General features: G+C 41.4%; 1 protein-coding gene across 1 annotated transcript in view; it reads left to right on the top strand.

Moving 5' to 3' along the window:
• Positions 1 to 12,644, top strand: part of MTFR1 (mitochondrial fission regulator 1) — a 77,287-nt gene that overhangs the window by 27,018 nt on the left and 37,625 nt on the right. Inside the window, exon 2 of the mRNA XM_066378964.1 lies at positions 11,367 to 11,509. Within this exon, the coding sequence (XP_066235061.1) occupies positions 11,444 to 11,509 (66 nt within the window). The 5' untranslated portion in view covers positions 11,367 to 11,443. The remainder of the gene's footprint in view (positions 1 to 11,366; positions 11,510 to 12,644) is intronic.

Raw genomic sequence — 12,644 nt, 5'->3', positions numbered from 1 at the left:
AATGGCTTTACAAGCTGGCAGTATTAATGTTTCTGCCACAGTTTGGGACTTTTTTGATTTATTATAGCTACGAGTTCAGCAACAAGGTAGCTAGCTTTGAGGGCTTTCTCGTTTACCTTTGTGGTTTTTCTCAAAAAAGTTGCCTGTTTCTCATTGTTTGTACATAAGCGTACAAAAATAGTCCATCGGCTTGTTTTGAACGGAAGGGTGTTTCGTTTGGAGATGGCGTTTAAGCTTGCTTGGCACCATGGCGCTATTAAGCTTCTCACCACACACCAAGCACAGCGGAGTCGGTGCTGTCTCATCCCCGGTGAAAGTAAATCCAAATGAAAGATAGCTTTCTCTGTATTGCCTTGAGCTCACTGTCTTGTCTTTTTTCTTTTGTTGACCACTCATACTAGGGCCTTCATCTGGGTCAGAATTTTGTCCAGGGCCCTGTTCGGCATTTGCATTTTTCCTTCTCAAAAACTTCTCCATCACTGTCACTTGCTCGTCTTGCTGAGATCCCAAACTGTCACAAGAGTGAAATATGCCTGGCAGAGGTCCTTTAAATAAATTACATTTATTGAAAAAAAAAAGTTAAATAAAAAAGGATACCCCCCTCATATATACAGTCCCATGTAACATCCCTCATATATACAGTCCCATGTAACATCCCCTTATAAATACAGTCCCACGTAACATCCCCTTATAAATACAGTCCCACGTAACATCCCCTCATATACAATGTAACCTCATATATACAGTCCCATGTAACCCCTCATATACAGTCCCATGTATCCCCTCATATATACAGTCCCACTAATAGATACTGGAGCTTTCATCAAGGTTGTGGGTTCAAATCAATTTGGCAAATACTCTCTCTATATAGAGACTGGACAAAATCAATTTTAGAAAATGTTGGGTGCTTATGTAACATCATAAGTCCTCAGAGCATCTCTACTGTCAGATTGAGAAGTTTGCTTTCTAGGTAAGGATTCTGATAAATGGAGTTCTCCTTGAGGTTGTGGGTTCAAATCCCATGGTCAGCTGGGTGCAGGGGCCTTGGTTCTGTCTGTTTTGATGGTGTATATAGAGATTTGAGCTCTTTAAGAAGATGACCCTTCAGGAGGCCATATACAATATAGATAACATTGTGATGCATTGTATATCACCCTCTGCGGGGGCCTCTTTTAAAAAGAAAAAGGTTAAATATCTATATACACCATCAGGATAGACATAACCAGCTGAGGCTGAGGCTTCATCTAGTGGTGGCAACATTTGCCTCCAGTCCTGACCAGGATTAGAAATCGGGACCATGGGGAGGAGTAGCAGCTTCAATTACTCGCCGTGGCCACACAATGACAAGTGTGCGGCAGCCCGAGCGGGGACTTTCCTGGGTGTGGATGAGAGGCGGCCTACTATTGGTTCATCGCTAGTGGTCAGGATGAATCCTAGAAGGTGATTGGTCAGTGAGTGTTCCCTGTGCCTCCACTCTTCCTGTCGCTGATAGCTGGAGGGATTGTGAGGGGAATGTTTATGTTCAGATGGAGGTGGCTGGCGGTGGGCCGTAGTTTGGGGACCCATGTTTAATTTCCCCACGGTACACCTGACCATGTCTCGCGGCACACTAGTTGACAAACACTGAGTTATTGTATTCAGAGTTTTTTTGTTTTTTTTTATATTTTCTGTCTCTGCTGAAGTTCTCACTCAGTCCACCTATCCTTCTCCTGAATTTGTTGGAGGGCCTGAGGCTGGCCAAGGCCTGCTGCTACAGTGCTGGGCATTCTTATAACCATTGTTTGAACTCTTTATCTGATAGGAGGCTTGTCTCCATTTTGTCCTGCTCTTTTTCTGGAGTTTTGTCCTGTTATTTCATTTGGAATCTATTTCTGTGTCTTCTCATTTTGGCTCTCTGTTTGTTTTTGTGTATTAGGTAGATCTGCTCTGTATTCCAATCTTGAAAGAGTGGCCTTATGTTGAAAGTGTCCTGTGGAGCCCAGGAGTACAGTCCCCCTGTTCACCAGAGTTCCAGGGATGTGCCCATGTGGGTTGCATATACCCTCCTATTATAGTTGTGCTGAGATTGTTCTGGGCACATACTTGGATGGAGATCACCTTTAGACCAACTGGTTGTGAGCATGGGCCATGACTACAATGGACAAACTGTTGTGAGGGAGTTGCGTTAGTGGGGCTCTGGGCCAGCTGGGGCAGTCTGTCAGGTTGGTAAGTCATGTAGAGATTTAGGTGGGGCTCTGGTTTGGTTCCAAGCCAGGCATGTCTGGATTGGAGCCTCTTAGGAGGGCCTGAGGCTGGCCAAGGCCTGCTGCTACAGTGCTGGGCATGGACGGGGCTGTGATGTAGGCTGAGGCCTGCTGATGCTGGCCGAGACCAGGATTGGGGCCACTTGGTAGGAGTGATGGTGCAGGCTGTGGCTGGTCACTGTTTGTATAGGGCCTAGAAGTGCTTGGGAAGGGCTATGATGCAAGCCAAGGCTAGCTATCACTTGTACCAGGCTTGTGGCCTCTTTGTCAGAGCTAGTATGCAAGCAGAAGCTGGTCACTGCTTGTGTTGGACTTGAGGGTATTTGTGAGAGACTCCAGTGTGTATCCAAAGCTGCTTATGTGGTGTCCGGAGCTGCTGAAAGAGGCTTAGCCCAGCAATTAGAATGGGTTTGGGAGGAGTCTCAGGGAAAAGCCAGAGCAGGGCAACTGGTGCTAGCTGGTTTCTTTGTGATATGAGTGACATTTTGTGCCTGCCTGTGCTGGGCCAGCTAGGTGAGAGGAGAACTCAACAAGGGGGACAGTGGCATCCAACAGCACTTCTGTCCCCTGAGAAAGTTTATACCAATCCCTGCCCTTCCAGCCCTTGCCCTGAAGTTACTTAATTCCTCATATGGTCCTGCTTCCTTTTTTCTTTCTTTTCTTTTTTTTTAAGTGCATGCTCAAGAGAGAGAGAGGGAGGAAGAGGGAGAGGGATAGACAGGAAGGGAGAGAGATGAGAAGCGTCAACTCATAATTGTGGCACTTAAGCTTTTCGTTGATTGCTTTCTTATACATGTCTTGAAGGGGGGGTACTCCAGATGAGCTAATAACCTTTTGCTCTAGCCAGCGGCCTTGGGCTCAATCAAGCCAGTGACCATGGTGTCAGGTCTGTGATCCCACGCTCAAGCTGGTGAGGCCTGTGCTCAAGGGGCGGAGGGGCGTGCTCAAGCCAGTGAACTCAGGTTTTTGACCCTGAGTCCTCAGCATCCCAGATCAGTGTTCTATCCAATGTGCCACTGCCTGGTTAGGCATGGTCCAAGTGCTTCTTAATCTACTGCCTCTGTGTGAGAGCGTGGAGCAAGTGAGTTTATGCAGGAACCCTTTAAGATCTGATGACTTTCTGTTTGACCATGTCTATGACCCCATGGTCTCTGGTTTGAGCCCAAGGTTGCTGGCTTGAGCCCAAGGTTGCTGGCTTGAGCCCAAGGTCGCTCGCTGGCTTGAGCAAGGGCTCACTGGCTCAGCTGCAGTCCCTCAGTCAAGGCACATATGAGAAAGCAATCAATGAACAACTAAGATGCTGCAACTATGAGTTGATGCTTCTCATCTCTCTCTCTCTTCCTATCTGTTCCTCCATCTCTCTCTTACTAAAAAAAAAAGAAAAGAAAAAACTGATGCTTTTCCTAATTTAGGTGATTATAAAGTTCTATTTTAATGTTTTGGTGCTGGATGAAGAACTTTGACTATTTCTAATTTATAGTTTATCAGCCCCACAAAAGAATCTAATACATGCTTATGTGGTTAGATAGGTGAAGTGTGAATATCCACTGCGTAAAGTTCCAAGGGCACTTTTGAGATTCTACAGATGTTTTATATCTTGATTGTGGGTGGTGGCTATACAGGTTTATACACATATAAATATTCATCTAGCTGGACACTTAAATTTGTGCAGTTTAAGTTGTATCTCAATGAAAAATACAGTAGGTTTTCAAATTCCACATAAAGTCATTCTTTTTCTCTGACCCATTCTTTTGTCACTGACTTTTATCCTTGATATTATTTTTAGCTCTTTACTCTTTTTATTCCCATTAACTCTCATAGAGAGTATTCATTTTTCTAGGCAATAATAGATGTTGGTAACATTAAAATATCTCTAGAATTCTGTTAATGACCATTTTATAGTTATCACTAAATTGTATATGCTTACCAGTGTTTAGAATCTGTTACATACCATCTGTCATTAGGTCCAGGCTATTTTCAGTTCATGTTTCACCTGTCTAGTGTCTTTGTAGCACCTTTATTTTTCCCCTCCATCCTCCGTAATTGTTCATAAAGTTCTTCTCAAAGTGTAGACCACAAGCTCTTTTTTTTTTTTTTTTTTTTACAGAGACAGAGAGTCAGAGGGATAGACAGGGACAGACAGACAGGAACGGAGAGATGAGAAGCATCAATCATCAGTTTTTCGTTTTGCGTTGTGACACCTTAGTTGTTCATTGATTGCTTTCTCACATGTGCCTTGACCGCGGGCCTTCAGCAGACCTAGTAACCCCTTGCTTGAGCCAGCAATCTTGGGTCCAAGCTGGTGAGCTTTGCTCAAACCAGATGAGCCCGCGCTCAAGCTGGCGACCTCAGGGTTTCGAACCTGGTTCCTCCACATCCCAGTCCAACGCTCCATCCACTGCGCCACCGCCCAGTCAGGCTAGACCACAAGCTCTTTATATCACTAAATATACTGTTCAACTATTTTTTCGTTTTTGTTTTAAGCAATAAGCAAGACCACCTTGACAGGGAAGGAGTGAATTGATTTATATTCTGGTGTGAACTTCTTCTCTCATTCCAAACAAACACTCAGTAAACTGGTTTATACCTTATAAATTAACAACTTAATTCTATTAGACAGACAGTATATTGACAGGAAGAGGATGAATGGGAGGGGTTATAGTGCTCAAGTGAGTGTGAAAGGACTTTTGTCATTATTTTTGATCTCCTGGCATCTGATTTCTTTTTCCATATTTCTGGAATTCCTTCATGATTTTTGGTGGGTGGCAGAACTATAAATGTAGCTGGGTAGATATAGCCAAGCAAATGCCACCAGTATGGACAGCAACTCAAGAACCAGTGAGACAGGAAAGCAGGACATGCTAGCTTCTGTTATATCAGGGGTCTCAGTAGCAGTGTGTCTTCGCAGGACCAATGCTGCTGCAGTTTTGGATGTCTTTCCTGGCGATGTCCTGTAAGTTAGGTTCTGGTAAGATTATAATCTACTAGATATCTTTTCATAAATATGTTTCCTACATAGCCACAAATACAAACCTGGACTGAAAAAAAAAATCCTTAAAAACATTGTAACATTAGTTTATTCAAAGTTTATTATCAGCAAAATTTGTTTTCTCTTAAATTTACACACAGACTAGACCAGTGGTTCTCAAAGTGTGTGCCCTTAAGATTTCCAGGTGCGCCGTATGGTATTCCAGAGAAATATGTGCCTGTTGGGGACCAAAAAACAACAGGGTTTTTGGAGTTTAGATTTTTGGGGGACAGAGGTGTGGGGAACTGGCTATGAGCTTACAGTCTGCCCAACCCCCACCTCACTTGCCTGATTAGGTTGCAAAAGGCTGTTAAGCTGTGGTACTGGATTGTTTTTTTTTATTATTATTTTTAATGGGGTGACATTGATAAATCAGGGTACATATGTTCAGTGACAACATCTCCAGGTTATTTTGACATTTTTTTTTATAAATAAATTTTTATTTTAATGAGGTGACATCAATAAATCAGGGTACCTATATTCAAAGAAAACATTTCCAGGTTATCTTGTCATTTAGTTCTGTTGCATACCCATCACCCAAAGAGAGATCGTCCTCCATCACCCTCTATCCAGTTTTCTTTGTACTCCTCCCCCTCCCCCTCTCCCTCCTCCCCTCCCCCCCACCCCCTGTAACCACCCCACGCCTGTCCATGTCTCTTAGTCTCATTTTTATGTCCCACCATTGTATGGAATCCTGCAGTTCTTGTTTTTTTCTGAATCACTCATTTCACTCCGCATAATGTTATCAAGATTCCACCATTCTGCTGTAAGTGATCCGATGTCATCATTTCTTCTAGCTGAATAGTATACCATGGTGTATATGTGCCCCATCTTCTTTATCCAGTCTTCTATTTTTTTTTTACAGTGATTAAAAGCCTTTAAGCAAACTCTTGGCCAATACAGCAAGAATCCATAGAAGAGTAGTGTCCTTAACATGTTCACCAAGTCCAAGTTGGCCCCATCACCATGCCAAATTCGTGAAAAATGCAACCCAACCACAGTTCAGTCTGTTAGGAGCTGTCACAGGGAGCAGGAGTTCAGGAAAAGTCCACATCCAGGAAAAGTCCTCATGGCACTGGAATTGTTGTCACCATTCTATACTTTGCAGCTCATGTCCAAGTCCCAATGACCGCTGCTTCTAGCTGGTAATAACTCAGGTAGACTGGAAAAGCCATTTGCAGCATGCGTGGATATGGAGCTTCTGTTCTCCTCTGCCTGGAGAGATGAGACCAGGTAGCTTTTCCCTGGAGCTCTGCGACTGTAGCATGGTAAAGAGAACCTTAGGATACACTAAGCTGGGTGGCAAAGGTAGATTCATAATAGAAGTTGGCAAAAGGGGGAAAGAGAGCTCTAAATTAGGAGTAGGTCCCAGCCTGAAATATGAGTAGGGCATTGAGGTAGGAGGGATAAAGGCAACACTATATATTAAGCAAAGCAGCAGAAAATAGGGCTATCAACACCCACAACAGAGATCTCTGAGGGAAGAATAAAAAACCTGACTATTCAGGCAAAACATAGTTAAGTGGCCCTTGTGCAAATGAGATCAGTTTACCTGCTTCTTGGAAGAAATAGCCTAGGCTCGTCCACAGTGTCGTACATGGGGCCGACGGCCCTGGGCACCTTCAGCCTTCAGTGGCTAGCCCCAGCATTCTGGGCAAGGTTAGGTCATAGGTGGCTGGAGCAGGGCTGGAAGAGACTGAACCCTCCGTTAGAGGAGCGAGGGGGAAGCCTACCTTCCAGTGTCCCTGTTTCCTCACAGCAGAGGCATGTAAGCCTGGCAGGCTTTATTCCACTATTGAAGCAGGACCCAGATGGCATCCTATGAGACCCCTTTGGGGCGTTGGAGCCTTTAAGGGTGTATCCTAAAAGCTGGCAGTTTCCCTGATCTCTATTGGGCTTTTTCTGCCTCTAGGTATTTTAAAAGCCATGCGCAGAAGATCTTGCTGAGGGGTTTGAGGATCCCCATCCGCCTATATAAATCTTTTCCATATATCTGGAGCTGTTTGGAAAAAGACAAAACAGTGTTATTAGCTGGATCTAATAAAGAAGGTAGTAGTTTGCAGGCGAAAAAGCTTTGGTGTCTCCTGTTCATCAGCATTCAAAAGAAATGTAAATTTTTTTTTTTTTAAAGTAAGAAGCATGATATGGTAGACACGTAGGAGTTCCAGGATATGACTACCCCCTTTTAAATTTTTTTTTTTAAATTGACCTTAAAATGTTTGCTGAGTACACTTTAATAATACCTTAACTTTAAAGATTGTAAGCATGACAAAATATAGTAAAAGCTTTTGCTCCATATGCAGGAGCATTTTCAGTTTAGCCAGTTTAGGAAATCCAATAATAGAACAATGCATACAGACAATGAGCTATAACATGCTTAGTAGCCTCTCCTGTTCTGACAGAGGTTACTATAGATCCGGAATATGTATCCACTATACTGTGGACATACGACTGTTTGCCAAATGAAGGTATATGAGTAACATCCATCTGCCAAAGTTGTCCTGGTAGGGGTCCTTGAGGGTTAACTCCAAATGAAGGGGCAGTATAGGACCCCTTGGACAGGATTTCCCAATCTGCTATTTTGACATTTGATTATGTTGCATACCCATCACCCAAAGTCAAATTGTCTTCCATCACCTTCTATCTGGTTTTCTTTGTGCCCCTTCCCCAACCGCCTCACCTGCTCCCCCCCAGGAACCACCACCCTCTTGTCCATGTCGCTGAGTCTTTTTTTTTTTTTTTTTTTTTGTATTTTTCCGAAGCTGGAAACAGGGAGAGACAGTCAGACAGACTCCTGCATGCGCCCGACCGGGATCCACCTGGCACGCCCACCAGGGGCGACTCTCTGCCCACCAGGGGGCGATGCTCTGCCCCTCCGGGGCGTTGCTCTACCGTGAGCAACCAGAGCCATTCTAGCGCCTGGGGCAGAGGCCAAGGAGCCATTCCCAGCGCCCAGGCCATCTTTGCTCCAATGGAGCCTTGGCTGCAGGAGGGGAAGAGAGAGACAGAGAGGAAGGGGGGGGGTGGAGAAGCAAATGGGCGCTTCTCCTATGTGCCCTGGCCGGAATCGAACCCGGGTCCCCCGCACGCCAGGCCGACGCTCTACCGCTGAGCCAACCGGCCAGGGCCTGAGTCTCATTTTTATGTCCCACCTAAGTATGGAATCATATAGTTCTTAGTTTTTTCTGATTTACTTATTTCACTCAGTATAATGTTATCAAGGTCCATCATGTTGTTGTAAATGATCCAATGTCATATATATATATATATATATATATTTTTTTTACAGAGACAGAGAGTCAGAGAGAGGGATAAACAGGGACAGACAGAAACGGAGAGATGAGAAGCATCAGTCATTAGTTTTTCGTTGTGCATTGCAACACCTTAATTGTTCATTGATTGCCTTCTCATACATGCCTTGACCACAGGCCTTCAGCAGACCGAGTAACCCCTTGCTCGAGCCAGCGACCTTGGGCTCAAGCTGGTGAGCTTTTTGCTCAAACCAGATAAGCCCTCGCTCAAGCTGGCAACTTCGGGGTCTTGAACCTGGGTCTTCCGCATCCCAGTCCGATGCTCTATCCACTGCGCCACCGTCCAATCAACTAATGTCATCATTTCTTATGGCTTAGTAGTATTCCATAGTATATATGTACCAAAGCTTTTTAATCCACTTGTCCACTGACGGACACTTGGGCTGTTTCCAGATCTTTGCTATTGTGAACAGTGCTGCCATAAACATGAGGGTGCATTCCTCCTTTTGAAACAGTGCTATGGTGTTCTTGGGGTATATTCTGAAAAGTGAGATAGCTGGGTCAAAAGACAGTTCGATTTTTAATTTTTTGAGGAATCTCCACACTGTTTTCCACAGTAGCTGCACCAGTCTGCATTCCCACCAGCAATGCAGGAGGGTCACCTTTTCTCTACATTCTCGCCGGCACTTATTCTGTGTTGTTTTGTTGATGAGCGCCATTCTGACTGATGTGAGGTGATATCTCATTGTGGTTTTAATTTGCATTTCTCTAATGATTAGTGATGTTGAGCATTTTATCATATGCCTATTGGCCATCTGTATATCCTCTTTGGAGAAATGTCTATTCATTTCTTTTGTCTATTTTTTTATTGGATTGTTTGTCTTCCTGGTGTTGAGTTTTACAAGTTCTTTATAAATTTTGGTTATTAACCCCTTATCAGATGTATTGTTGAATATGTTCTCCCATTGTGTAGTTTGTCTTTTTATTCTGTTCTTATTGTCTTTATCTGTGCAGAAGCTTTTTAGTTTGATATAGTCCCATTTGTTTATCCTGTCTTTTATTTCACTTGCCCATGGAGATAAATCAGCAAATATATTGCTGCGAGAGATGTTGGAGAGCTTACTGCCTATGTTTTCTTCTAAAATGCTTATGGTTTTACAGCTTACATTGAAGTCTTTTATCCATTTTGAGTTTATTTTGTGAATGGTGTAAGTTGGTGGTCTGGTTTCATTTTTTTGCAGGTAGATGTCCAATTTTCCCAACGCCATTTGTTGAAGAGGCTGTCTTTACTCCAATGTATGCTCTTACCTCCTTTGTCAAATATCAGTTGTCCATGAAAGTGTGGGTTTATTTCTGGGTTTTCAGTTCTGTTCCATTGATCTATATGCCTGTTCTTATGCCAGTACCAGACTGTTTTGAGTACAATGGCCGTGTAGTATAACTTGATATCCGAAAGTGTGAGATCTCCCTCTTTATTCTTCCTTTTCAAGATTGCTGAAGCTATTCGTGTTCTCTTTTGGTTCCATATAAATTTTTGGAATATGTGTTCTATATCTTTGAAGTAAGTCATTGGTATTTTAATCGGTATTGCATTGAATTTATAAACTGCTTTGGGTAATATAGACATTTTAATGATGTTTATTCTTCCTAACCATGAGCACGGTATATGCTTCCACTTGTTTGTATCTTCCCTGATTTCTTTTATCAATGATTTATAATTTTCCGAGTACAAGTCTTTAATCTCCCTTGTTAAATTTATTCCTAGGTACTTTATTTTTTTTGTTGCAATGGTGAAGGGAATTGCTTCCTTAATTTCTCTTTCTGACAGTTCATTGTTAGTGTATAAAAATGCCTCTGACTTCTGAGTATTAATTTTATATCCTGCCACTTTGCTGAATTCATTTATCAGGTCCAGTAGTTTTTTGACTGAGACTTTAGGGTTTCCTATATACAATATCATATCATCTGCAAATAATGATAGCTTTACTTCTTCTTTTACAATTTGGATGCCTTTTATTTCTTCTTCTTTTCTGATTGCTGTGGCTAGGACTTCCAGAACTATGTTGAATAAGAGTGGTGAATGGGGGCACCCCTGCCTTGTTCTTGATCTTAAGGGGATTGCTTTTAATTTTTGCCCATTGATATTTTAGCTGTGGGGTTGTCATAGACGGCCTTTATCATGTTGAGGTATGTTCCCTGTATTCCAACTTGGCTGAGAGTTTTGATCATGAATGGGTGCTGGATTTTATCAAATGCTTTTTCTGCATCTATTGAAATTATCATGTGGTTTTTCTCCTTCCTTTTGTTTATGTGATGAATCACATGGATTGATTTGCGAATATTGTATCAGCCTTGCCTCACAAGAATAAATCCCACTTGATCATGGTGTATGGTTTTTTTCATATGTTGCTGGATCTGGTTTGCTAATATTTTGTTGAGGATTTTAGCATCTAAATTCATCAGGGATATTGGCCTATAATTTTCTTTCTTTGTGTTGTCTTTGCCAGTTAACCCCTCTTTTTTACGAATTCTAAAAAGCATAACAAAAAATGTAACTAAAAATATTTTTTAATGTCAAAATTTTAATTTTGTTATATTTATTTCATTTAATTACCATAAAAGAACATTTAGACTTTATATTTTTTCTTTAATATTTGACTTAATTATTATACATATTTCTCAGAAATTTGTCTATAGTGCACCTATAGTTATTTGTAGGATTTATAATGCGCCTGGACTTCAAAAAATTTGAGAACCACTGGACTAGATTTATTTTGTGAGACATGTTACAGTGTATATTCTAAATAATAATTTCATTTTAATATTTATTTTTTAATATTTTAGAGTTTTTAATGGACCATGTGCTGCTATGTATGCCTGAAGTACTTGAAATACAAATTTGGAGAGACTTTGACATCTAAATGCTTGGCTGGATTAAGCGCCTAATTAGGATGGTCTTTCAGCAGGCTGGAGTAAGCATGCAATCGGTAAACGTTCAAAATTCATTTTAAAATGTAGACATTTAGAAAGTAAAATGAATCTATACAACCAACATTTTGAATTTAATATGTTTATGCACTATTTAAATGATAGAAGAGAATTTTTACTTAGCATCCTAAGTAAGGGACTAATTTACTGGGTACATTGAAAAGTTACCAATATTCATTTGACTATTGAAAGCAATGCATTTGTTATTAAGGGAGGAAAAGGATTAAGTATATATAGAAATTATTGAATATGTTTGACTAATACATGACAACTCAGTGTTGTAGAATTATTATTGAATGCTATTATAGTGTAGTTTATAACACAACTATTTAAAAGGGAAGTCATGCCTCCTGTAATGTAACAACTATAAAGATGAAGAAAAAAGTTAGTATAATATGGATATTCTATGCCAAAGATGTTAAATCTTATCTTGACACTTTTAAGTGTTTTTTTTTTCCCCCAGAAAAAATACTTTATTTTTAGATACTGTTGTAATAGTTTTGTGAGTAGAATATTGTATCAATGAACAAAGAATACTTTGGTAAGTTTATACATCAGTGTTTTAGTTGACTGCTCTGGCTGTTCTTTTTTTTTTTTATAAATAAATTTTTATTAATTTTAATGGGGTGACATCAATAAATCAGGGTACATATATTCAAAGAAAACATGTCCAGGTTATATTGTCATTCAATTATGTTGCATACCCATCACCCAAAGTCAGATTGTCCTCTGTCACCTTCTATCTAGTTTTCTTTGTGCCCCTCCCTCTTCTTCTCCCCCGCCCCCTCTCCCTTCTTCCCTCCCCCCCCAACCACCACAATCTTGTCCATTTTTTTTTTAACATAATTAAGATTTTGTGTAAAGTTAGAGCTATAGTTGTGCCAAGTAAATTTTATGGAATATTTGTTTTCCATTTTCAAATTCAGTGTTTTGTTATAGGTGAAATGGAATTAAGTTTTATTAAAGATATAAGCACCTGACCGGGTGGTGGCGCAGTGGATAGAGCGTCGGACTGGGATTTGGAGGACCCAGGTTCGAGACCCCGAGGTCACCAGCTTGAGCCCAAGGTCGCTGGCTTGAGCAAGGGGTCACTCGGTCTTCTGAAGCCTCCTGGTCAAGGCACATATGAGAAAG

This window comes from Saccopteryx leptura, chromosome 3 (assembly GCF_036850995.1).
Source record: "Saccopteryx leptura isolate mSacLep1 chromosome 3, mSacLep1_pri_phased_curated, whole genome shotgun sequence".
Lineage (NCBI taxonomy): Eukaryota > Metazoa > Chordata > Mammalia > Chiroptera > Emballonuridae > Saccopteryx > Saccopteryx leptura.
Note: the sequence above shows the minus strand (reverse complement) of the source record. Positions and strands in the feature narration are given on the sequence as shown.